The sequence below is a fragment of the Dipodomys spectabilis genome, unplaced genomic scaffold (genome assembly GCF_019054845.1).
Source record: "Dipodomys spectabilis isolate Male_0828 unplaced genomic scaffold, ASM1905484v1 ptg000069l, whole genome shotgun sequence".
Classification (NCBI taxonomy): Eukaryota; Metazoa; Chordata; class Mammalia; order Rodentia; family Heteromyidae; genus Dipodomys; species Dipodomys spectabilis.
The window spans coordinates 16,699,744-16,725,000 of record NW_024870746.1 but is presented as its reverse complement, the minus strand read 5'-3'; the positions used below and the strand labels follow the sequence as shown (position 1 = coordinate 16,725,000).

The 25,257-nt window shown below is 37.2% G+C and overlaps 1 protein-coding gene across 1 annotated transcript in view; it reads right to left on the bottom strand.

Moving 5' to 3' along the window:
- The window catches only part of Ush2a (usherin), a 635,341-nt gene that overhangs the window by 290,618 nt on the left and 319,466 nt on the right, over positions 1–25,257 (bottom strand). The window contains exons 34-36 of the mRNA XM_042681986.1: positions 24,764–24,911; positions 11,152–11,303; positions 6,085–6,247 (exon numbers count right to left, since the gene is read on the bottom strand). Of these exons, the coding sequence (XP_042537920.1) occupies positions 6,085–6,247; positions 11,152–11,303; positions 24,764–24,911 (463 nt within the window). The remainder of the gene's footprint in view (positions 1–6,084; positions 6,248–11,151; positions 11,304–24,763; positions 24,912–25,257) is intronic.

Genomic DNA, 25,257 nt, shown 5'->3' with positions numbered 1-25,257 from the left:
CTGCTTGAGCCACAGCATCATTTCTAGCTTTTTCTACCTAGTGGCGCTGAGGAATCAAACCCAGGGCCTCATGCATGCAAGGCAAGCACTCTACCACTGAGCCACCTTCCCAGCCCTATAGTATTTTTTTTAAACAATGAGAAAGGTCTAGTTGTTTGTAAACTTACCTCTGTTTTACTTCTCATAGGAACACAGAGGTTCTTTGCATCAGAATGACTAGTCTTCTCTGCAAATTCTAAAAGGATAGAATTTCTTTTTTTTTTTAAATCCAAACTTTGGTGCATGTAGTTCATAAGGTTATATTTTCTACCTGGTAAAATTTCTGTGCTTTAGGGAAAGTGACAACAAATTCAAGTAGTAAACAAGACTCCAGGTATTGATTGGTAGCAGATGGATGTGATAGATATAAACATCTGAACATCTGAATTTCTGAAGATTGGTCCTGGAAAGAAGTCTACCCATCATTTTTGAAAAGTAGTTATTTCATATTACTTTTGTACCACTTAATTTTAATATTCACATATTAATGCATACTTTGTAATTATAAAGTTATATATAATTATAAGACACAATGGCTCAACAAAAGAAATGCGCAAGATTTGTGTAAAAAGAATTCAAACTCTGAGATACAGAAAGCAAAAAATGTAATTGTTTTACTGACTAGAAAACCTGATACCTTGAAGATATTAATTCTAATTAAACTATCTACAAATTCAGTTCTATCCTTATAAAAATGGCTTCAAAGGTTTTGGAAAGAATTAGCAATATATAAATATTGAGAATGAAAAGGGAAGAATAAGAATGAAATGTTTATAAAATAGATAATGAGGGGAATCAGACATAAGGCTTCAAAATAGGTTCTACATTTTTAATAATTAAAATACTATAATACATTAGGGTGCAGAATTATCTATATGTATAAATAATGGTGAAAATATTACCTGTTTTAAAACCTGTGTAACGTGATTACCATTATCCAATAAAGGCCTTTGAATCAATGAGATGTTTTCTGGATAAAACTAAATTCTGATCCATTTATTACATAATCCATCAGTATGAATTCCAAATGTATATGGATTTGTTGTTTTTTTTTTATGAGTGAAAATAGCAACTAGTAACATGAAGTAAAGGTGGGAATTGTTACTCCTATAACAGATTTTTCCTAACATACTAAGCAGCTCTTAACTAAAATGTGGGCAAAGATATAAATAATGCACTCATAGAAAAGAGAAATGCAAGCAAGCTTGACACATGAAAATATGTTCAGATTAATTCCTAAAACAGAACTGCGTACTCAAGGTGCTTTGCGATTCTGATTTTAGCACATCAAATTGGCAAAGAGCAGTTGGACCACATACTCTGACTGTGAAGGTGTGGATTTAAGTACCCTTACTTAGATTGCATGGTCTTCCTGGAGTGAAAATTGATGAATCTCCCCCAAATCACAATTTTATGTTTACATTTTATTTGATCATTCAGTGCATTTTCAGGAATTTTTCTAGCTTTTGTATACTCTTAAAAATATGAAATAGCATACCCTATATATTGATCCATGAAGATACTTTCTGACAAAATAAAAGATTGTCGGTAACTTAAATGTCCATTCCTAGGAAACTACTTAGATTAATGATGAAATAAGCAATACTAGGAAGCTGGACAATGAACGAGGAAACTGTTTAGGTACTGGTACTGTAATTTCTCTGAATTTACTGAGTCAAAACAAATGCGACTGCCAGGGGCTCAAGATTGTAATCATAGCTATTCAGAAGTGGAAATCTGTGAATTGTGGTTCAAAGCCAGACCAGGCAGAAAAGCCTCTCGAGAGTCTTATCTCCAATTAACCAGAAAAAGAAAAAGCTGTGGTTTAACTGGTAGAGTGGTAGAGTGCCAGCCTTAAGTGAAAAGACTAAGGGACAGCACCTAGGCCCCGAGTTCAAGCCCCAGGACAGGTACAGGCACAGGCAAACAAGAAGTATGGTGTACAGTGGTGGGTAAAACCTGATATCCCTTGTGCATACAGTTGTAAAGAAGACTGCAGATATTTCACGAAGGAGCATATACATATATTTACTTTTCCATATGAATGTATTTTAGAAAGATACAAGAATCTAAGCACACAAATTTACTCTGAGATTCTAGAACACGTTTGACATTTAAACTGTTTATCTTTTTGCCATCAAAATGTTTAATTATATGCATATATTTTCTTTTAAGTAGTTGTACAAAGAGGTTCACATTAAACAAACCAATTCATAAGTATAATGCAATATACCTTCATTGATGTCACCCCTTTCTGCATTCTCTAACTCCCCTCAGCTCAATCTTCTTACCTTCATTGGATATATGTATTGCATTTTCTGATAGCATTCTCCTCCCCTTTCCTCTCTCCATTCCTTTACCACTCTCCCCTGGGCCTCATCCACATTTTTGTCTTTTAAATTTTAATTCAAGAGACTAGAACACTTTGTCGAAAGCGAACAATTTTAAGAGAAATTCACACTTTGATGAATGCAGCCTTACTTGTCCGGAGACCTAGTGTTGACTTTGTAAAGTTGTAAATGAAGGACCTCAGCTGATGATGTGTAGAACAAAAATCCTGGGCGGGCCACTTATACAGCCCATCCACCATTCTGCCTGATGAAATAGTGACTCCATCGCAGGGTGCAGACACAGCTCTTTTGAAGCTAGGCTTCCTTCCTCCTGGCTGAATTTCTATCTTATAAATTCTAACCACCACCTCTTTGCCAGCCATCACAGGAAAGGATGAAATACAGTTGTTCATTATGTCAAGGAAATAACCAATTAACCATTCGACAATTCAATAAGCTTTGTATAAATCTAGTGAACAGATGATATCTTAAATAAGTTTGATGAATTAATGTTTAATTTGTTTCTTGTAGAGCCATGCCGACATCCCTACCCTCCGTGTAAATGTCACCCAGTTGCTGATGGGTGACAGGACCAGACGCTATTTGAAGTCCTTTTACTTAAGGGTGTCCATGAGCCTTCCTGTGACAGGGAGCCAATGACAAGTGTTTCCCGGGGCCCATTCCCAAACATTCCCTCAGCTTCCCATCTCATTCCCTTCCAACCCCAGAGCTGAATGCAAAACTCCTTAAGTCAAATCTTGTAATTGCTTCCAATTTGTCTGTTTTGCTTTTGGCAATTAACACACTGAAATGTTATTATGGAGGAGTTCATCTCATTTATAAGACCAGATTTTCCCTCCACTAAAATATGCAGGCACTCTGTTCTTTACTACCAGCAGGAGATAAATGGCTGGTTTTCGTTGCTGAAGAATATATAATGGTTAAAAAGTCACTTTTTTCCTCCAGCTCTACATAAATCACAGAACTAGTCAATATTTAATAATGCTTGCCTTGGTCTGGAGTCCCTTGATCACCCCTGTCATGTGTAATAGCTCCCTCTCCGATATCTTTGACATAAAAGCCCAGCTTTACTGCAATACTAACATGTAGAGGGTCATTACAGATCGACATTTACCTTAATCTGTGACTGCCAACCATGAACCGATAAATTCCAGCAGATTCCACTGGGAGAAATCAGTAAACTTCTCAGTGGAAAGAACTGAAGGAAAATTCTGCCGAGAACAGAATACATTTTCTACAAGGGCTGCTCTGCAAATGGGTTCTGACTTTTGAAAGTTCTCTTGCTGCACAGCTTTGCAACATTTAATACCGTTTTGATGGTTTGAGGGACGGGCTGACAACCGAAGATGACATGACTTAGAAGGCAAGCAGAAATTTTCTCTGCAAAAACAATGCAAGATTAAACACGAGGGGGAAGATGGCTCTTGCATTATTCACCCAGCTGCCTTGGCGGAAATAGCTGGGCTGTCATGGGTCCGGCCTAAATGTTGCTTCTTTTTTCAAATCGATCATCACTCCTTCAACCTCATAATCTTACAAGTGCTTCAGAGCAGAATACATCAAAGCCCTGATTGCATAAAAAAGGACACACCAATCTTTGAGGAGATCAGCCTAGGCTCTGACTCGCCTTCACTCCTTGTATATTCCAGTGCACAAAGTAGAGCTCCCTCCACGTATTTCAAATGGTTGGGTTTTCTGTCTCCACTGGCTTTTCTGTTTTGAGGATGGTATTCATTCTCACAAAGAGAAACCATTCAGAAACAAGCGAAAACTGGAACTTAAAGAACAGTATACTCATCCAATAACAAGTGCAACTTTCCATGATCAGATCTATCGGCTCCTACTTTGAAAACAAATACTGAAAACATCTCATAGGAAATTAGCATAATTGTTTCAGTTGGGGGGGCAGAATGGGATGGAGACATTTAATGAAAATACCAAATAAAAGTATCCGGTAAAACATACCCTTGGATATTTCTATGGGAGGGTTTGCTTAAAATAAGCATCATGCTATCACAGTCCCTAAGTTACTGAATTGCACACTTCTGGTACCATTTTCAAGAAATCCCATGCACTATATAATCCGTGTTCTGTCAATTTATTCACACATACACCAGACTTACCAAATTAGTTGGGAAATATGAAAAGGTACAGTAGCTTATTTAAGATGAATTTCAAAATAAAAGCTCACATCTTTTCAGAAGTATTATTTGAACAATTATTTTTAAGGCAGAAAAGGAGACTATAATCCTACCCTCTTATTTGTAGGAGAAAGTCCCCCAAACTGCTCTCCTAGATCATGCAGAAACCATGGACAGGACCAAATTTTTCTCTCTCTCTGACTCTCTGTCTCTGTCTCTCTGTCTCTCTGTCTCTGTCTCTCTGTCTCTGTCTCTCTGTCTCTGTCTCTCTCTCTCTATCTATACACACACATATATATCTACTTACATAAGTTATATAGATAAAGATAGGTATCTGTAAATCATATGGATATGTACATGTACATATATATGCATTTACCACATGCATATATACATATCTGAATATATTATACAAACATTTTTCTATTCATATGGTAGAATTTTATTTAAAAATTAGGTTTGTAATAATAAGATAATAGAGAAATTATAATATATTACAATAAAAATTATGAGAATGTAATCTTACTTTATCTCTGGCACTTCCCATATGATACTACTGGCCTATGGTTGGTATCAGGTAGATGAAATGCCAGAAAGCACAGCAATGGTAAACTGTAACCAGGTTGGTCTTTCTTTAACCTATGGTGCGTGATAGCACCTTTTTTTATTAATAAGTTTTTTTATTGTGAAAATACCATACAGAGGGGTTACAGTTACATGGGCAAGGTAATGAGTACATTTCTTATCCAGCATTGTTGCCTCCTCCTTTGTTTCCTTTGTTTTTCTCTTACCATCCCTGCCCTCCCATCTCCACGACTACATTCCCCCACTCCAATCCAAGTTGCAAAGTTAGTTTTTCCACATAGCATCTTGTACATTTCATTTTTTGTTGCTTTGTATGTCCCTCCATGGTATAACCCCTGTTTTCACTGTATTTGATGTTGGTATAATTTGGGGAGGGGAAGGGAAAAAGCAAATTGTTTACATAGGGATACAGGTGGACCCATAGCACCTTTGAATATTGGTGAAAACACAGGCTTCTGATCTGGATGCTGGTGGCTCATGTCTGTAATCCTAGCTGCTCAGGAGGCTGAGATCTGAGGATTATAGATCAAAGCCAGCCTGGGCAGGAAAGTCTGAGAGACTGTTCTCCAATGAACCACCTAAACATCGGAAGTGGAGCTGTGGCTCAAAGTGGCAGAGTGTTAGCCTTGAACACAGGAGCTCAGGGAGAGCACCCAGACCCTGAGTTCAAATCTCATGACCAAAACAACAACAATCAACCCACAGACTTCTGGACCCCACCCCTACAGCTTCTGATTCTGTGGGGTGTGGGCTGGGGAATGCACTTTCCAGTCCTTTCTCAGCTGAGGATGTTGGACTCGTTCTGGAGATTCACATACTTGAGAACTGTCAGCCTGAGCTTACCAGCACAAGGTTAGTTTTAGGAGGGGGAAAAAAGGCATTAAAATCTGTTGCTAAAAGGAAGGTTTTAGATGCAAACAGACTGGTTTCCAGTGGCACTTAAAGTTTAAATCTTGCACACAAATTACCTCGATCTGCATAGAAAATCCCAGTGAACAGGACTGAGTAAGTTAAACGTCCATTTGGATGCAAAGGTGGTTCCCACCTCAAGCGGGGTTTCTGGGATCTCTCTGTTTCGACAAACACTGTTACTGTTCCTTCAGGAGGAGCTTCCTGAGTATGATTCTCCACCTGTGAGAGGGAAAAGATGCATTTTCATTTGCAAATAAGATAAGTATATACTTTGCTTTGAGCACATTTCTTCAAAGAAATCTCTCTCTGTCTTTTTCTTTTTTTTTTTCCCCTGTGAAGTAAACTATTTTGACAGTAGCATCTTGTCTGAATACCTCATTTTGTCAGCAGGATCAAAGCATACCTCATGTTTTCTTCCCCCTGCTGTGAATGCTTAGAATCGGAGTTCCTGACCAAGGTAGTTGTTTGTGATTTGCAGAATGTGTGGATCAGCTCACACTGAGATTGTGCCTGTGGCTCTGAACAGCCATGGATGAGTTTTTAGAATGCCTGAAAAAATATTTTCTATGTGATTGTGAAAGAAACAAAATGCATTCGGTCTCCTTTTCTAAGGTCCTGGTGGATGTGTCAGAGTGAGTCCTGACTGGCCGAAAAGCCATACCAAGCATCTTCACACAGCATGCATACACACACACACACACACACACACACACACACACACACACACACACACACACACACACACACACACAATCTGTTCTCTAAGCTTGGTTACTATCAGGTATGCAAAGGTGGCATTGTGCTGACATTAAGAAATAAATGCACCTGAATGATCCATCCTTAAGGGAGTACCACAAAAGTAGTTGATACGGTGTTAATCAGCTTCTGCAGAAACAGCAAAAGACAAATTGCTTTGAGAGAAGAACTCTCAAATACAAAGCTAAGCTGCAGACTGGTCAGGAGTCCAGTTCTTAAATAAGTAGAGATGGATTTGTAGAGAAGGGTTCAATTTTTAAAAATCTTTTCTTTTATCTGTTCACTGACTTAAACTTAGTAAATTAATTACTACAAATTCATAAGCATCACCAGGAAATAGTTGACGTTTCAGAATTAATTGTATGCTGGACAATTCTGTCTCTGTTTTTTTTTTTTGGGGGGGGGTCTGGTTGTGGGGCCTGAAGTCTGGGCCTGGGTGCTGTCCCTCAGCTCTTCAGCTCAAGGCTAGCGCTCTACCACTTGAGCCATAGCACCACTTCCGGCTTTTTTCTTTTTGCTTATATGGTGCTGTGGAATTGAACCCAGGGCCTCATGCATGCAAGGCACGCACTCTACCACTGAGCCACCTTCCCAGCCCTCTGTCCCTGTTCTTAAAGTACAGGCAGACTTGTGTCTCCTAAGAAGGTAATCAAACAGGAAAGCCTGAAGTTGGCAAATAGTCTCAATTAGGAAGGCTTTATTTGTGAAGGTGAATACATTTTTCCAATTATGAAAATAAATGTGTAAATGATAGTGTTAATTTTTAATAAGTTTGAGGTCACAGGACATTTTATTTTTAACAGAGGAAAGGCTATCTGGTTCTTTAGATCTATAATTCTTACTCATTTTTAATCTAATAATGATGTACAAGAAATGATAAAAAGCTACATTAGAAATATATCTATTCATCACTTAAATATTTCATTATAATGCAGTTATGTCTATGTAGATAGCTTAAATTATTGGATAGAAAATTACTTCCAAGTATGAAAAGACTCAAAAAATTGAGTAATTAAGGGCAGTAACATATAATATCCTCAAATATCTAATTAATTCAAAATAAACATTTTTAAAATTCCATATGTATCTGGAGAAGCACTTTGGCTTTTATTCTATATTACAGTTGGTGCTCGAAGCAGGAGTTGATTTTTGTGTGTGTGTTTGTTCATTTTGTTTCACCTTTTTATTTATCCAGTTTGACTTATGCCAGTGATAAGGCAGAAGCACTTGGCACATCTCAATTGACTTAGTTTTCATGGGGAAACCCTTTACATGTAGAAAAAGTATTTGTGAACAAAGGTACAATAAAAACATGGAAGAAACTTAAATATATTTTTGTGGTTGATACAACTACCTTGCACCAGAAATGTTTCTAAGAATATTTTTTTTTAACTTTTCACACCAACCCTTTCAAAAATAGGAACTCCTTCTCTTCCTAAAAATTGAGAAATCTGAGGCTTAGTGGAAAGTTTGTCTCTTAAGAAGCTTTCCTTATGGATTTTTTTCCCAGCTATAACACAGATTGTCACTAGGATGCAGGTGTCTTAAAAATAACACTTTTTTTTTTCTTCTTTGTAAGCAATGAATGTGTAGAGTGAGTGTGTGTGGAAGTGTGAATGTCTTGGTCTGTTTGTCTATAAACATCTCCTCACCAAGACATCAGGGCAGCTTTTTAACTATATCATATCAGAGTCACCTGCAGTTCTGCAACTCATCCTTAAGGTGCCCCCTGGGGATTCCATATCCAATGGATGTTTTGAAGGCAGACAGTCATAAAATTCTCAGCCTTCGCCTCCACTACTGCTGTCTAACCTGCTAAGGGGGAGGAGAAGGGATAACACCGATGGCTGGTCCTGTGAACCTCGCTGGATTGTAAAAATGCCAAGTTTGAGTACTTTCTCCCCAATATAACTGAAAGTGAGGGATTCATTTAAAAAGCTTTTTGCTACTCAAGTGCATGTTCATCCCTGCTCCCCATAGTTTCAAAGATTCCCAATGAATGGATTTAATTTGTCAAACCTTAAAATGAAAATTCAAGGCACTGGAAATTTGCTTTTTATGTTATAATTTCTTGAAAAGTCAAATATGCTTTGTAAATGGATTAAAAAAATCACCAGACAAATCATAGGGAAATCAGGTTCTTCTGATTACCAAAAGCGTGGTGGCTTTCGTCTGTCTAAGGAAACAAAACCTGTTGATGTGATGATCACATTAAAATGATAAGAATACAGAATTAATAGGTATATTTTTATGTTAAAGTACTCTACAAATTTGTCCAGCTTTTTTTTTTTTTTTGCTGGTTAATGAGAAATAGAGTCTCCCATTCTTTTCAGCCTGGGCTGGCTTTGAACTTCAGTCTTCAGATCTTAGCCTTCTGAGTAGTTAAGATTACACATGTGAGTCACAGACCAGGCTTACTTTTTTTTTTTTTTTGTCTTGATAGTCTTGGAGTTTGAACTTAAGGCATATAGCTTGCTTAGCTTGCCTGCTTGGCAGATTCTCTATCACTTGAGCTTCTAGCTCTGCAACTTGCCAATTCTAATGGTGCTGTTGTAGAAAACATGGAATAGTATGTCTCTGCCTGTACAAGAAATAATGATATTCAATATACAGAAGATAACAAATAAACAGGCTTCTATTTCCAAAAGCAAAACTTATTATTAAGAAATATTCTTAAATGAACAAAAAGTAGGCTCTTCCAAAAATTTAATCTTTGCTTTCTGCCAGCAAATAATTTATGAAGTGATACATTTTTTTGTATCAATGAAATGTTGCATTTAAAATATCGTATCATCCGACTTTAAATGATATCAGATTTGGCTGGATCTCTTTGAATATTTCATTAGAATTTAATTTCAGAAAAGTCTGGTTCTGAAGACTGAATCATAGATTTCTTAAATCAATAAGGGCACATTAAGAAGAATATCAACAAAAAGAATAGAATCTGTAACATCCTTTGTGATTCTGGTAAATGTACAGGATTATTTAAAATACCCAGATATGTAATACCTTAATGGCATAAAACATACTGTAATTAACACAAAAATATTTCCAGAGCCGACTGAAGACCATCATGGGCTTTAACTTCTTGGCAGCATCTGGCTGACTTGTTCTAAATGAAGACATTGTTTTTCAATCCTAGTGATTAGAGATGGATCACTGGTTGGGGAAAAGTGTTTGCATACTGAGTTCAGTATAAAGAAAAAGTACCCAGGGAGAAAAATCACTGTGCTGTACGTCAGGATCCAGTGTGGAATGGACGAGGCTGTGGCAGAGTAGGTTTTACAGACCAATTCTGTGTTCCTCTTTCCCATCAGAGCACTGTGGCATTTGATTTCTTAAGGTTAATGTCACTGGCTATCTGTACAGGACACAGATCAATAACGGTGTCCCCCTGGTTTAAACTTGCTAGGACATGGGGAGATGATCTGGGACCAGGTAAAAGTCACCAGAACCACAATTGACTTTTTGTTTTTAAGTGTAAGTTTCCAAGAGCACATGAAGTGTTCTTTTGTTCCTTGTCTTGTTTTTTTTGAATGGAGAAGAAAAACTGGCCTGTTGCCATAGCTGCTTTTAAGGGTAAGGATCTATCAGAAGGGTCCAGGCTATAAAATGCTAATGACAATAAAGACAACTCAGCTTCACCATGGCTAATGTTAACTGCTTGGAAAGCAACCAACCCCTGAAACAAAATGGGAGGTGTGATCAGAAATACAGAAGCAAGAATTAAACTCAAGAGCCGGGTCTTTCATTTTCAAGGTAATGTTTATATAATACACTCTTCAATGGAGATAGGGTGCATTAAAGTGATAGGGAATTAGCAAACATTGCCAAAAAATATCTAAAACTAATGAGCATTCTCCTCAAAGAAAGCTCAATCTATTTAATCAAGAAAAATGCACAAAAGTATATGTTTTGAAATGAAGGACTGTTGTGCTAGCCTAGGTCAATTATACACCACTATTCACTGGATTTTAAACATTTAGAAATCCTCAGCCTCCTGAGTAGCCAGGATTACAGACATGAGCCAGCAGCACCTGGCTCAGTTTTCACGTTTTAGTCGCAAACGATTGAGCCATGGATTAGGAAGTAAATCATCTCACCTTACATATATCATTGAATTAGGCAAATCTGTTTGTCCATTAAAGCAGCCAACTTATTATTCTTTCAGGAAAATATATGCATTGTTCTTCCCTGAACCCCTGGGTGGTTTTGAAATTTATGTTGGTAGAAAATCTTAGTCATTCTTAAATTAACTTCTATCAAGAAAAAATATCTCCTGCGTGCTTGAAAGTCTAGCCATGCAACGTGAGTCAGCAACCCTGAGATCTTCCCTGATAGCCAAGGATGCAAATTCATATACTCACCAGCGGGCCTAGAGCACAACCCCTGTCTGTGCATGCCAGGACCTGGAAGGAATGTAAGCTTCCGGGAGCAAATCCATCAGCGTGACAGCTGAGTTCTGACGAATTGTGAATTAACACACCATCCAGATATAACCCATATCGTCTGATCACACCTGAGGAGACAACAATTGGCTTTTAACATGGCCAGGAGAAAACAGGAAAGGTCTTACAAATGCTTCTAGATGGGATGTGGGATTTCTACTTTGCAGTCAATGAAGCACCACATCCTGGATCTATACTCTTGTTTTCCAAAAATACAAAAGCTTCTATTCTTCCTTCTACTTTTTCTCTTTCTCCTTCTTCTTATTGCCATCTCCTGAGCTGAAACTCAGGAGCCTCATGCTCTTGTGTTCTTGCTCAGTTTATTTGCCCATGCTGGCACTTTACCAATTGAGCCATGCTTCCAGTCCAGCTTTTTGCTAATTATTTTAGAAATGGAGTCTCATGGAGTTTTTTTTTTTTTAATTTTTTACCTGTGGGCTGGTTTTGAACTGTAATCCTACAGATCTCAGTAGTTATTAGCCCTACAGGTCTGAGTCACCAGCACCTGGCTCACTCTTTACATTTCAACAGCAAAATGCTAGGCTAATCAACACAGAGAGAGAGAGACAAAACCCAGTAGTTTAAGAAATGGAATCTTTCTATTGTGTCATATTAACTGCTATCATTATTGTTCCACACCCAAATTGACTAAGTAGAAGGGTTTTTATAACTTTTATTGCTTCCTAAAATGGTCTTCATGCAAGTGTTGTACAAGTAACAACTTCGTTATTGCTTGAACTGTACATGACTTATGATTGGGAACTGCTCTGAACACTGACCTACGCTAACTCTTCCTAGACCACGTTTTGCAGCCCACCTGCAACAGAAGTGTTATTATCACCCACTTCCAGTTGAAGAAACTGAGGCACAGAGTTTAGGTAGCTTGTTCAAGTTCTCATAGCAGGATTTGAATTTAGGTGGTTAGACTTCAGAGCCCTTAAATCCAACAACAACATTAAATTACATTAAACCTTGAATTCATTGTACAAACTACCATCATGGACTAGAAAAACTATGATTTACTAGTTTAAATGTTCACCTAAGAATTATTTCAGAAGGAAAGCCATGTGCATTTTCGTGTAATCATTTTATTTACTCAGCCAGAAATATTCATGAGGGATAGCATAACCAAAGGTGTCTGTATTTACTAGAAGTACAGAGTCCCAAACTGACTGAATATTATATTGTGGGAAATAAAACTGTGAGTCCAAGCTGAATAAGAACTGGTTTCAAAGTAAAGTTATTTTGAAAATAGCCTCCCTAAATACGTTTCTGAGGAATTACCTTGAAAGTTTCTTTACTAGATAGTCTTCCCACAGGACAGCAGTTATCTGCTTTTCCCAGCATAGAACATATCTGCCTCAGCATTTATCTATTTATTACATTATTAGTATTATCATTCCCTGTTCAATAGCCTGGCTTCCCTACTAGAAAGGAAATCATGACTCTTCCTTATTGTCTATTTCTAGAGCTTAGCATCATGCCTACACACAGTAGGCCCATTACAAATACTGACAGAATGAATAAACAAAGTAATACACAGCATAGTAAAAGGAATAAATTACATAATAGACAGCAAAATGAAAGTACCCCGCATTTAATATGAAGTGATAACCTATGACTATGGAGATAAAGCGATATCTCCATAGTTGAAAAGATAGCCACAGACACAATAGGAAAGAATGGCTCACAGATGGAGAAATTTTACACTGGGACTCTAGCAAAGTCAAGGTCATCAAGCAAGTCCTTGGCAGTTGGTTCCCAGGACGCCTGCCTGTCAATTTTATGGACACAAAGATTTGGTTTTATAAATGTCCCGGCACTAGATTCATCCTTCATCCATCATCAGTTCATGGGTAGGGTTGGTCATGGAACCACAGAACTAGGAGTCCTTTTTCTAAGTATATGTCTCTCCTGGGAGGTAGGTACACCTCTCTGGACCTGCCCACAATGGTCTTCAAGTGCCATAACCTGTAAAGCTATAGGATATTGCATGTACTGTCATATGAGCCCTTAGAACATTCCTTTGGATGAAGAAATCCACTAGCAGCAAAGAAAGTAGAGCAGTAAGCTAGCATCCATGGAAATTATTATTCAGCCTGAGTCACGGGGATCGCACGCTTGAACTGCTCTTTCCCCATGTTAACACTTTTAGTAGATGTTGCTCCGATCCACTTTTATCCTGGAAGGTAATCTTTCACAGTTTATCTTTTGAAGTCCATTTTCTTGGTTTCTTCATTTGGAAAGGAAGTCTTTATTTTACTAGAATGTACAGTTTATGACTCTCCCAAATACTAGGGTTACCAGTATCTGCTCTTCATTTCTAACATGCTCATTTTTGGCTCTAAAATAGGCTTAGATTGAAGACCCCTCATAACTTGACACAGGTAGAAAGGAGTTAAAACTAGGAAATGAAAGATACACGGTGAATAATCACATAAAACACAGAAAGTTTACAGGAAGGAAAAAGAGATATCATCACAGTAATAAGAATGACAGAATGATTATGTGCCAGGGACTCTGCAAAACAATCATTTAATCCTTACTGAAGCAATCTTGTGTGCAAATAAAGTGTTGCTGAAGCTCTTAAAGCAACTGTAAGACCCTTAAAATGCTATCTACTTGACCTGCTTTTCAACAGCTACAGAAAGAACCCAAATCAATATTTCCTTTTTCTTCCATAATTGGAGAACAGAGAATTTCTTTTGTGTTAGGATTATGTGCGTAATATCTCGCTTATCTGACATAATTGGGAAATGAGATATGTTTTACATCTCATCTTGTATGTAGGAACTTTAAAAATCTTAACCATTTTCAAAGACAATCTTTCTAATAAGTACTTACCTGTCTTTTCTTGCAGATTATCATGAATATATTGAATCATTTTGTGAAGATTTAAACTGTGATTACCACATCAAAGACAATATTCTCTAATTTAGCATTGACTGGGGGAGTAGAGAGATTTAGTGTATCTACTCAACTTATTAATTAATTAATTAATTTTTTTGTCAATCTCGGGGCTTGAACTCAGGGCCTGGCATTGTCCCTGAGCTCTTTTGCTCAAGGTTATTGCTCTACCACTTTGAACCACAGCACCACTTTGGATTTTTCTGGAGGTTAATTGGAGATGAGAATCTCATGGATGTTGCTGCCCACGCTGGCTTTGAACTGTGATCCTCAGATCTCGGTTTCCTGAGTAGCTAGTTTTACAGGCGTGAGCCACAGGTGCTAGGCCACTCAGCTTCATTTATACTTCAGTCACTGGCTCTACCTTATCAACTCTTTTGTCTACTTTTTTGAGTTCTCCACTACTTTCAGTGACAGTTTCTCCAAAGTTAGCTCTTTTTTAAAAGTACATATACTTTTTTTTCTACCTGACTCTCACAAGCCAATCATAACAATCAGTGCTGAGAAACTAAGCAGCCATGACATCTGGAGCCAAAGGTACGGAAAGAACAGACAGTTATTGAGAGAGTTTAGAATAAGATGAGCACTGGGCAAATGAGCTGAGGATGAAATGAAGTGGGAATTTTGACAGTTAATTCAACTGCTCAGAAACTTCTGAGTTTTGGATGCATGTAATTGAAAGGTGGGTGAAACTGAAGTCTAATGCCAGTGGACACATGTGCACACATGTGCCTGCATGCCACACATATACCATAGAGTTACTTGGTATTTTGTAGATTAGCAGTATTTAGACAGATTGAATGATGACTCATAAATCTAATATAAATTGAATAAGTAAAGTGCCCTTGAACTAATTGATGACACTTTCTCTTGTTTTATCTGCTACCCCAACTTTCTCACCAAGTCCCATAGACTTCAGATTCCAAAATTTATCTCCATCTCTCTCCATTTCCATAGTCACCTATGCTAAAATAATCTCACAGTTGAAGATATTAGCTCTGTAAGTGTCTCAAAGTACATACTCCTGTACAAATTATTCTGGATCTATAACAAAATTCTTATTTGACCAAAAAACTATCACTGATGAAGCAGGATTTTTTTCCTCCAAGTACCAGAAACAAGACAACCTCATCCATCCCATACTCTAGAAGCTAGATTCATGTACACCTGTTCCAAGGATAGAAAAAGCTCATAGTATTTGCCTATCAGGGTCTTTTGTCTTTTGTTACAGACCTTATTAGACAAACATAAGAGCTGAAAATCAAGACAAGATAGGATACCATTGTAATTTAATAAGCCCCAGTCCCCAGACAAAAAAAGAGACCCTGAGACCACAGGGACATTGCATCTGATATGGTTTGTATTTTAACCAGAAAATCCCAAAGTAAAGGCACATTGCAGGCAAACACTTGTGAGCTTGTAGGCAAGAAGTGCCATTTGAAATGGACATGCTACTTCCTAACAAGAAATGCAGGTAGTTCTCATAGTTGTTTTTTATACAAATAAAATTCAGTCAAAACCATAGATTTTGAAAAGTGCTAAGTTTAAAACATCTAATAACACAGAAATTTAAATAATGTTGGTTTTAGAGTTCTAAAGTGATGATCAAAAACTAGTAAATAACATATAGTGGACATTTTAAACTTTGGCCTAAGAAGATACTTCCCTCTTTAATGGGAAAAGAAAAGAACACATATGAAGAGCTTGGGAGAAAATTATAGGCTAAGCTCTTGAAATTCTATGTATTTTCAAAATTACAGGACACAAATAATTTAAAGTGATTATTTTAAAAGGCACCAATTTCTTATGTTGAGTCCTAGATTAGGGTGCACATTTGATATGGATCATTTATGTTTTTTAACATTGTGAAGTTGAAGAAACAAGAACTGTTTCGCAATTATAAGACGAGACAGTGCCATGCAGGCATTTGGGAAGAGAGCCTGACCTTTCACTGCACTGTTGGCTTCCTCTTCTTATCTTTCTGGTCTAATATTCTCCTATAAAAGTTTGACAAGTGCTACTTGAATGAAGACCTAAAGAATGCAGTGGGGTCCTGACAGTAAGATGACCCTTTCTTAAAAAAAATATCATTAATAAGGTTTTTTTATTGTGAAAATACGGTACCGAGGGGTTACAATTGCATAAGTAAGGTAATGAGTACATTTCTTTTCAAGCATTGTTGCCTCCTCCTATGTTTCCCCTCCCATCCCTGCCCTCCCATCACCCTCCCCCCCCACCAAAGTTGTAAAGTTCATTTTTCGACATAGCATCTTGTACATCTCATTGTTGCAATGGGTACTCCTGTATCCCCATTTAAACGATTTATTTTTGCCCTTCCCCTCCCCAAATTATACCAACATCAAATACAGTGAAAACAGGGGTTAGACTGTGGGGGAGGGACATACAAAGCAACAAAAAAATCACTTTATAAGTATGTTAGAAACAATTGCAAGAAAGAAAAACCATTGGAGTCTTTATCTTAGGGTTCATTTCACCTAACATCAACTTATCTGACCTTTTCTGAGTAATGCATTTATTTGTAATATAAGTAGAAGGTTGCAGAACTATGTATTTGAAACTGCTACCTTCATTATATAGAATATTATACTTCATAGCTTCTGTTTACCTATTTTTCCTCCTATTCTGGAAGGCACAAGGCAGAGTGGATTCTTCAAAGGCAAAAGATAAATACCTAGTAAAAAATACTGTTGTCATTGATTGTATTATATTGCACCATATTGTATTTTTGTGTTTTTTTTCTTTCTTAATTTTTTTGCCCTAATAATCACTAACCTAGCTAGAGGGGAAAAGAAGAACTTATCATTTTCTGTGATACAATGGAATTGGATGATTGAATCTAGCTCTGCACATTCAGTTTTTCAATGGATAATCTGCAGAATGGATACTTAATTCTTGCTGGCTGTCTAATGTAAGCAGTTTCAAGTTTATCACCTCTTTCCGTAATGATGGAATTTTTAAGGTGTTTAATTTTCGCAGGGAAGCAGGATCATAATTGTCCATGGAGTACATCCACTGGGGATACATCTTTGTGTCTCTTCATCATGTTATGCCAAATTGTATTTTGTAAGGTGCTCAATAGGTTGTCATATGTAACCAAGGCAATCCAATGCAAGTACAATACAGTGGAAATTTAATACAGGGGATCTCTATTTCCCTGGAAGAATTCTGTTTACTGTAAGAATTAAACAACAATGCTTTAGTGCGGCATAAAAAGAGCATGCATAGTGAATATAGATGCTACAAATATATTTGTTTTTCTTCCCGTCCCCCTCCCCAGGGCCTCAAGGCAATATTAATATCAACTGAAGGCTCTCCTCAAGGTCCAGGTGATGATTTGAGCGTGGCAGATCTCTCCCTATGTGACTACTTGATCCTTCAATTAAAAAGGAAAAGGGAGAAGAGCTCTCACAGTGTGGCAGAGTGCCTTCTTATTGTTACGTTCTCCTAAAAATGGAATCAACTGAATCTAAAAAAGACTGCTTGGGAAATTCTGCCTGACACACTGATTGGAGGTGTTTCATAAAAGTTATCCGGGGAACGCTCCAAACTGTCAAGCAGTTTTCCTAAGTGATTCACCAAATTTTATAATCCATTTCACCTATTAGAACAGGATTGCCAGAAAGAAAATAGAACCTTATTTTGACTGTTTTTCGAACAAAGAAGTTATTTCACACTAGAAAATAAGAAAAGAAAACAAAAAGACACTCCAGTTATTTCTTTAAAGCTAGAGAGAAAGCATAACAGAATTTTGAATAGTGTAACTGAGAATTAGACATGTAACAATTAAAAGTCTCACTGCGTTTTCTTTTCACATGCCTAGATGGAATCCTATGTTAAGAGCAATCTGCGAAAATTACAGGTAGACTACTACAGCAAATATAGCAATGAATTTTAGTAATTTACAATTTGTTTTATTTTCATTCCTACTTGATGGCTTGACTTTGAATAACTAAATTTCTTATTCTTAGGAATCTGAACTTCCACATCTAAATACTGGGACAGTGTCTTTTTGTAGACTAATTTGGGGAATCAAAAGGCATAGCAAATAGTTATGGATAGTATGCACCATTATTACTACTAATATTACTAGTCTTAGCAGAAAATCAAGTAGTTCTTTCTGTTGAATGGAATACTTAATTAGTATTTATCCCTCTATCTTCATTTATATATGCAATAAAACTTTATTTTTATAACAGCATATTTTTATGTAATGAGTACCTATGAGATATCTATAGGTAACTGCTTATACTCAAAGATGAAATACTATATATATTTAAAACAGAAAACTAAAAGTGCTTCTAATGCTCTCCCGTCTTTGTGGTACCCTGTAAAGGTTTATGAGAACAATCAAGCATTCAAACATTTTCTTTGTTTTTGTACAGTTTTTTATTGTAAAAATGATGTGCAGAGGGGTTACATTACATGAGTACATTTCCTTTTGAGCATTGTTGCTGCATTTTCTGACCTGAGACTTACCTGTATATAAATTCTCACAAAGAAAGCCAATAAGAAAAAGTCTGAACTATTTCTAAAGGAAATGTATGTTACCTATAGCTAAATCTTTGTATCAACAGCAGGATACTTTTGTATGCTCCTCAAAAATTCATTTTTGCAAGATTCCTGTTTCTTTGTTTAATGGGTGTCAAGTTCTTATCTTCTCATTTCTCTCTCTCTCTCTTTCTCTCTCTCTCCCTCTCTCTCTCTCTCTCTCTCTTTCTCTGCTAGTGATGGGATTTGAACTCAGTACTTTGTGCTCTTACTAGGCTTATCTGTTTATGAATGGAATTTTGCAGGTTAAATGGGATGGAGTTTCCTGGACTTTTCTGTGTGTCTTGGCTAGCTTCAAAGTACGATCCAGTGATTTCAATCTCCTGAGTAAATAGGGTTATAGGCATGAGCCAACGATACCCAGGGTATGCCCATTTTGACACTAACAAATCTTGATTGCAGTAGTAATATCTTCTCACACTGAGGCATTTAAAGTAGATAAAGCTCTATGTACTGTCTCATTTTTGGATAGCTGTATGGGTATGTAGCTCTGCGGTAAAGCACTTGCTTAGCATGTGAGCATTTGGGTTTAGTCTGTAGCATTACAAAACAAAGAAGTGAATAAATTTAGAATAAGTATAGATTGCTAGGCACATGAAATACTCAGCTTGCTAAGCAGGCTAGAAGCATGTTCTTTATATCTTAAAGAGGCTGTGGTGGAGATTTTCCTTCCCCTCCATCGTCTTTGAAATCATTCCATTTAGATTACATAATTATGGGACATATTTATTGTATAATTGTATATGTCTGTCATAGCAACATAACTTTATTATTTCTCTTATATCCCAACAACACCTGTGTGATACCTTCATTTTACACAATGTTATCACTGTCACTGTGCCACAGGCTAGGATTAGAGCAAGTAAGAGCACACGGAAGTCCTGCCTTCATGTGGTCCACAGATGGACACGGAAATTAGGTAAAGCAGATCTACTTTGGTAAAAGAAACTTAAGCAGCTAATAACAGACAAAACTATTTTTGTCTCCATTTTACTGTTTAAAAAGAACATCTAGATTAGTTTAAAATACCACTTTTATGGTGACACTTATGGTGTTGTGCTAGATGGTGGGGAATCACTTGGGCATTGTTGGCTAGCTATACTTTGTAACATGGTAGATTTCAAGTGTGAGGGGGAGAAAACAACATATTTCCAATTTCAAAAGCTTAAGCTTCTCACAAAGAATATGGCTCAGGCAAATTTGGAAGCTAGCAAAAGGCTGCCTAGTCGGACAACCTACTCAATACAGGTAACATTCATTGCACAACAATCCCTTGTGCTATTTGGGAGCTTTGGGTAGCTCCTGGCATTGCAGAGACAGCATCGAAGTCTGGCATAATAAAGGGCTCTTATGTTCCTTAGACCTAAAAGCAGCTCACCATAGAGGTTTTTAAATCCTGGCAGAAACCATAGCTTATCAACATAACCTTTGCCATGGGGAATTCTGGGTGCCCAGGGCTCTCTCTGACAGTAGCAGAACATCACACCATCATTTTGCAAGTACGTGAAGCAAGGGACACGAATGGAGCAAAACATGGTGGATGGTGAGACAAGCCTTAGATCTGAATTAAGTGATAAAGGTTTCATGCTTAAAAACCGTGCTAAGCAGCCCAGGGAAATCAACAAGTAGTTATTTGAAAAGTAAGACTATGGAAACTACAAGCTGAGGTTTTACTCAGTGGAACTCTATCTTGTGTTTTGAAAGGGGATCAAACGCTGCTCAATTATCACAGACAAGTCTTTCTATTATATTAAGTGAGAAAGCTCCTATAACAGACAAGGTAGTTCAAACTCACTTTGCCTAATAAATGTATATTTTATGCATATATCTTTTTCTTTTTTTTGGCCAGTCCTGAGCTTGAACTCTGGGCCTGGGCACTGTCTTTCAACTCTTCAGCTCAAGGCTAGCACTCTACCACTTGAGCCACAGCGCCACTTCCGGCTTTATCTGCTTATGTGGTGCTGAAGAATTGAACCCAGGGCCTCATGCATGCAAGGCAAGCGCTCTACCACTGAGCCACCTTCCCAGCCCACATACATCTTTATGTGATGATTACCCAGTGCTTATTTTGAACTGACACAGTTCTTGATCTTTTTTGTTTCTGATTTTAAAACTTATTGAATTTAATTATATTTTCTTTATGACATATATTTTTATTTTGGTAAAAAAAATCCATGTAAACAATTTTGCCATCTTGGTTTTTTTTTTCCATGTGTGCCCTTTCTAGAGGTTAAATTTAGGGCCTGGCTACTATCCCTGAGTTTCTTTTGCTCACGGCTAGCACTCTAACCTGTGTGCCACAGCTCCACCTCTTCCTTTTTAGTAGTTTATTGGAGATAAGAGTCTCATGGACCTTCCTGCCAGGGCAGCCACTCCTGAGTGGCTAGGAATACAGGCCACCAGTCCCTGGCTAAATCACACTCACTTGTAAGTGTACCATATAGTAGTCTAATCTACCTGTGCACTTGGTTCAACAGATCTATAGTACTTGTTCATCTTGGGAAAGTGAATCTCCATACTCAATTCACAGCAACTCTCCAGTTCCACCTTCCAACCAGCCTGTGGGAACTGCGTTTGTTTTTCTTTCCCTCCTACATGGGCATGACTATTGTAGATACCTCATGCCAATGGAATTGTGAATTAGTTGTTGTTTTGCGACTACTTTATTTCCTTTACCATGATGTTCCCAAGTTTTGTCTATGGATATGATAGGATGAACTCTCTCTCTTTTTTTTTTTTTTTAGTCTGGTTGTGGGGCCTGAACTCTGGGTCTGGGTGCTATCCCTCAGCTCTTCAGCTCAAGGCGAGCGCTCTACCACTTGAGCCACAGCGCCACTTCCGGCTTTTTTCTTTCTGCTTATATGGTGCTGAGGAATGGAACCCAGGGCCTCATGCATGCAAGGCAAGTGCTCTACCACTGAGTCAACTTCCCAGCCCCTGAACTCTTTTTTATTTTATTGTGAAATACTATTGCATTTGGTTTAGCTATTCTTCTCCCGATAGACATTCATCTGCCACCCATTAGCTATCATGAAGAATGCTACACTGAAAACGATTGCACAAATACCTCAATATCCTGTTGACACTTCTTTTGGATATATTCTGAGAATTGATATTGCTGGATCATGTCCCACCCAATACTATTTAAATTTTTTTTTTCATTCATCATCTCCATACTGTTTTCCAAAGTAGCCACACCATTAAACTTTCTTTCCTACAGTTTATACAAGCTCTGTTTTCTCCGAATCCTCTCCCACCAATTGCTATTTTCTGAGTTTTGCAAAGTGGTCATTGATAAAACCAACTACTACAGGTCAGGCACTGTTCATGGAGCTACTGGGATAGTAATAAAAGAAAACCCACAAAAACAAGATAGGAAATATTGTCTAGGAATCTGAAACCTGTTATGACCGAAGGTACAATCAGCCCAGCACAGACAAAGTAGAGGAGGGCCAAGCATGGTAAAGAAGGTTTTATCTACCTTGGTTCAGACCCAAGGCCACAAGCATACAGGTGATTCTCATAGCGCCTTGGGTAAGGGTTATCACTGGGTTTGATCATTTCAGTTAGACTCAGTTATAGGTGGGAAAATTGAGGGAGGGAGTGACAGTGTTTAAAAAGAAATGTACTCATCACCTTACTTATGTCACTGTTAACCCGCCTTCAGTAAATTAAATTAATTGAATTCAATAAAATTAATTAACTGTAAAAACAGAAAAACAAAACAAAACAAAACAGGGTTTGTTTTCTGAGCCATTCTGATTAAGACTACAAACAGATATTTACAACAGAACCATATATATATATATATATATATATATATATATATATATATATTGTAAAAATGTTGTACAGAGGGGCTACAGTTACATGAATAGGATAATGAGTACATTTTGTAGCAGCATTGTTACCTCCTCCTTTGTTTTCCCCCTACCATCACTTCCTTCCCCACCTCCCCAACTCCTCCGGCCCCACAAGAGAACTTTTTAAAAAATATTTTTCACATGTTATCACACAGTATCATGAATAAAAAATAATCAGCTATCATTGCTGAAAATGGGTTTACTTCTTCTTAGTGAATCTTTTTCTTCATGATCTTAAAGCCCTAGTGAAGAAACTCAATTTAGGCACATAACTGGCTCATGGACTAGCAGAGTTAAATTTTTTTTCAGAAAGATACTCACAAGGAAATACTAAATAAACTAAATATAGGGCTACCAATGAGAGGTACAGTGTTTCCTGAAACTCTGAAAGAAAAGGAATAATTCATGATTGCTATCATAGATGTCTAAGCTTATTTGACTCCACATCAGTGTCTTTCAATTTTATATTGTTATAAATAAATGCTGCAGAATGACTTTTAAAAAAGAGATACATTACAAAGTGATATAAGTGTAGGTATATCAAGAGTATAGAATTTGAATTTCATTCCATAGGTTTTCTGGGGAACCTGAGAACTTTGAAAACAGAGGACTCAATTTTTTCAACACTCAGATCACCTTCTCCAGTCTATCCACAATAGAAATTAAACACTGGAAAATTTGGGGCAAGTGGAAGGCTAGCAAGGTAGGTATTTTTTTTTTTTAGTGAAAACTATTTTAAGTGTGTACACTGTTCTCCGATAAAAACGCTAAAAATTCTGCTATGATTAGATTCAAGACGTTAGACTAGTGCAGAAATGATAGAAAAAAAACTTTCCATTTTGTCTTATTCATTGAATATATTTCAAAGCAGCTTTGTGATGTACAGAACATAGCAAACAATGAGCTTTGGGATGTGGAAAGTATTTTTCTAAATGAACAAGGATTCCAGGGACCTCATCTTTTCAGTTACATCTACCAATTGGAATGAAGGGAAGAGCTCTATTATGCAAATCATGGAATAGCATTTAACAACAATCCAATCAGAACAAATCATTACCACTTTCATTGCCACCCATGGACCAGATTTCTTTGTGAAATAGGAAGTACCACAAGATTTTTGACTGCTTAATATAGTATCAGATGGACATCCATTTATTTTTTTATTAGGAAATTTGTAGTAACACAGGAATAATTCCAGTAGAAGAGATTATCATTCACTCTAATTATTGGACCTCTCTCCATTAGAGAAAATGTATCTACCATATTTGCCAAAAGTTTAATTAAAATGAGATAGTTGAGATAATTAATATCATAGTAAACATAAGACAAACTAATAAAACAAATGATTTTTCCCTTCCATTCTTTTTTAGCTATGCTGAAAGAGACCATTTCAATTTTCAGTAACGACTTACCTAAAACAGTTTCTATGATTCATCTTTCTTGGTATATGTCTCAAAAAAGAATGAAAATTAAAGCGCTAGAAGCTCCTACCAGTATGAAACAATGGCCAATTGTGTGAATCTTAGACATGGTTCCAATCACTCGAATAAATCAATTTTTACCTAAGTGCTGTTAAAATTTTCTTATAATGAGATTTTTTGTTTTAATGCTCTAAACTGTACAAGGACATATGTATCATGTACAAATACACACAATACAGTTTAACGTAAATAAGTATATGTGTATGTATGTTTAATATGCCTGTCGTTTAAAAACTGCATGTTGAAATATTTATAAATAGTATATTAAAGAACACGGAGTTCCAAGTAACCTCTTCCAAAGATAAACTTATTAAATCAAAAGCATTTTGAAATGCAATATGTACATGAACTTCCCACCTCTCTACTCCTCCAAGGAAGAACTAGTGGTGGTTACAAAGAGAATGTCATTGAAAATACAATGTCACTCTTGGGGAAGCTTCATTTGTTCTTGTCACCTCTCCTGGAACACATTAAACAATAAGATGCAGTACACAAGAACCATCAAAAGGGAGCACTTTTGAGCCACCAAAACTGCGTGTTAGCCTTGAAAAACCCACAATCTCCCCAACTATAGACAATGATACTATCTCAGGTATTTTATGTGCTAAAATGATCATTAAAAATTAAGCACCACATATAAGCTGCCATTTAGAATATTAATTTACCTTTGCTAATCATCTTTTTAACTTGAGGCTAAAAGAGTTCACTTACCATTCGGAGAGGCAGGCTCCGTCCAGGAGATGTTAAAGGAGTCAGGTGCATAGGAGTGGACTTTGGGGCCCGGCACACCTGCTGGACTCTCCTCATCTGTGTGGGCCTCGCTGGCCTCGCTCAGTGTACACCCGCCTCCGGTGCAAGCCTGAACAGACAGACAAGAAAACACAGTTTGCTCTGGGCCCTCAAAGGTTAGCACTGAGAAAAGGGAAGCCACAACACGAGTTCTCAGTTCTTTAAATATGATTCCCCTTTTCACTTGAACACAAATAGGTTTCAGTGCTAATATCTGACATTTAATTATCTTGCTTTTTTAGGAGATTGGATGTCATGACCAACAGGTGGAAAATAAGCTAGAATGCAGGAGTCAAAGAACTATGCTGAGTTAGAGCAGAGAGATGCAAGGCACACGGACTACATGTGTAGTCTCGCTGAAATTACACTGCAACAAAAGTTTCCAGAATAGGGGCTGGGAAGGTGGCTCAGTGGTA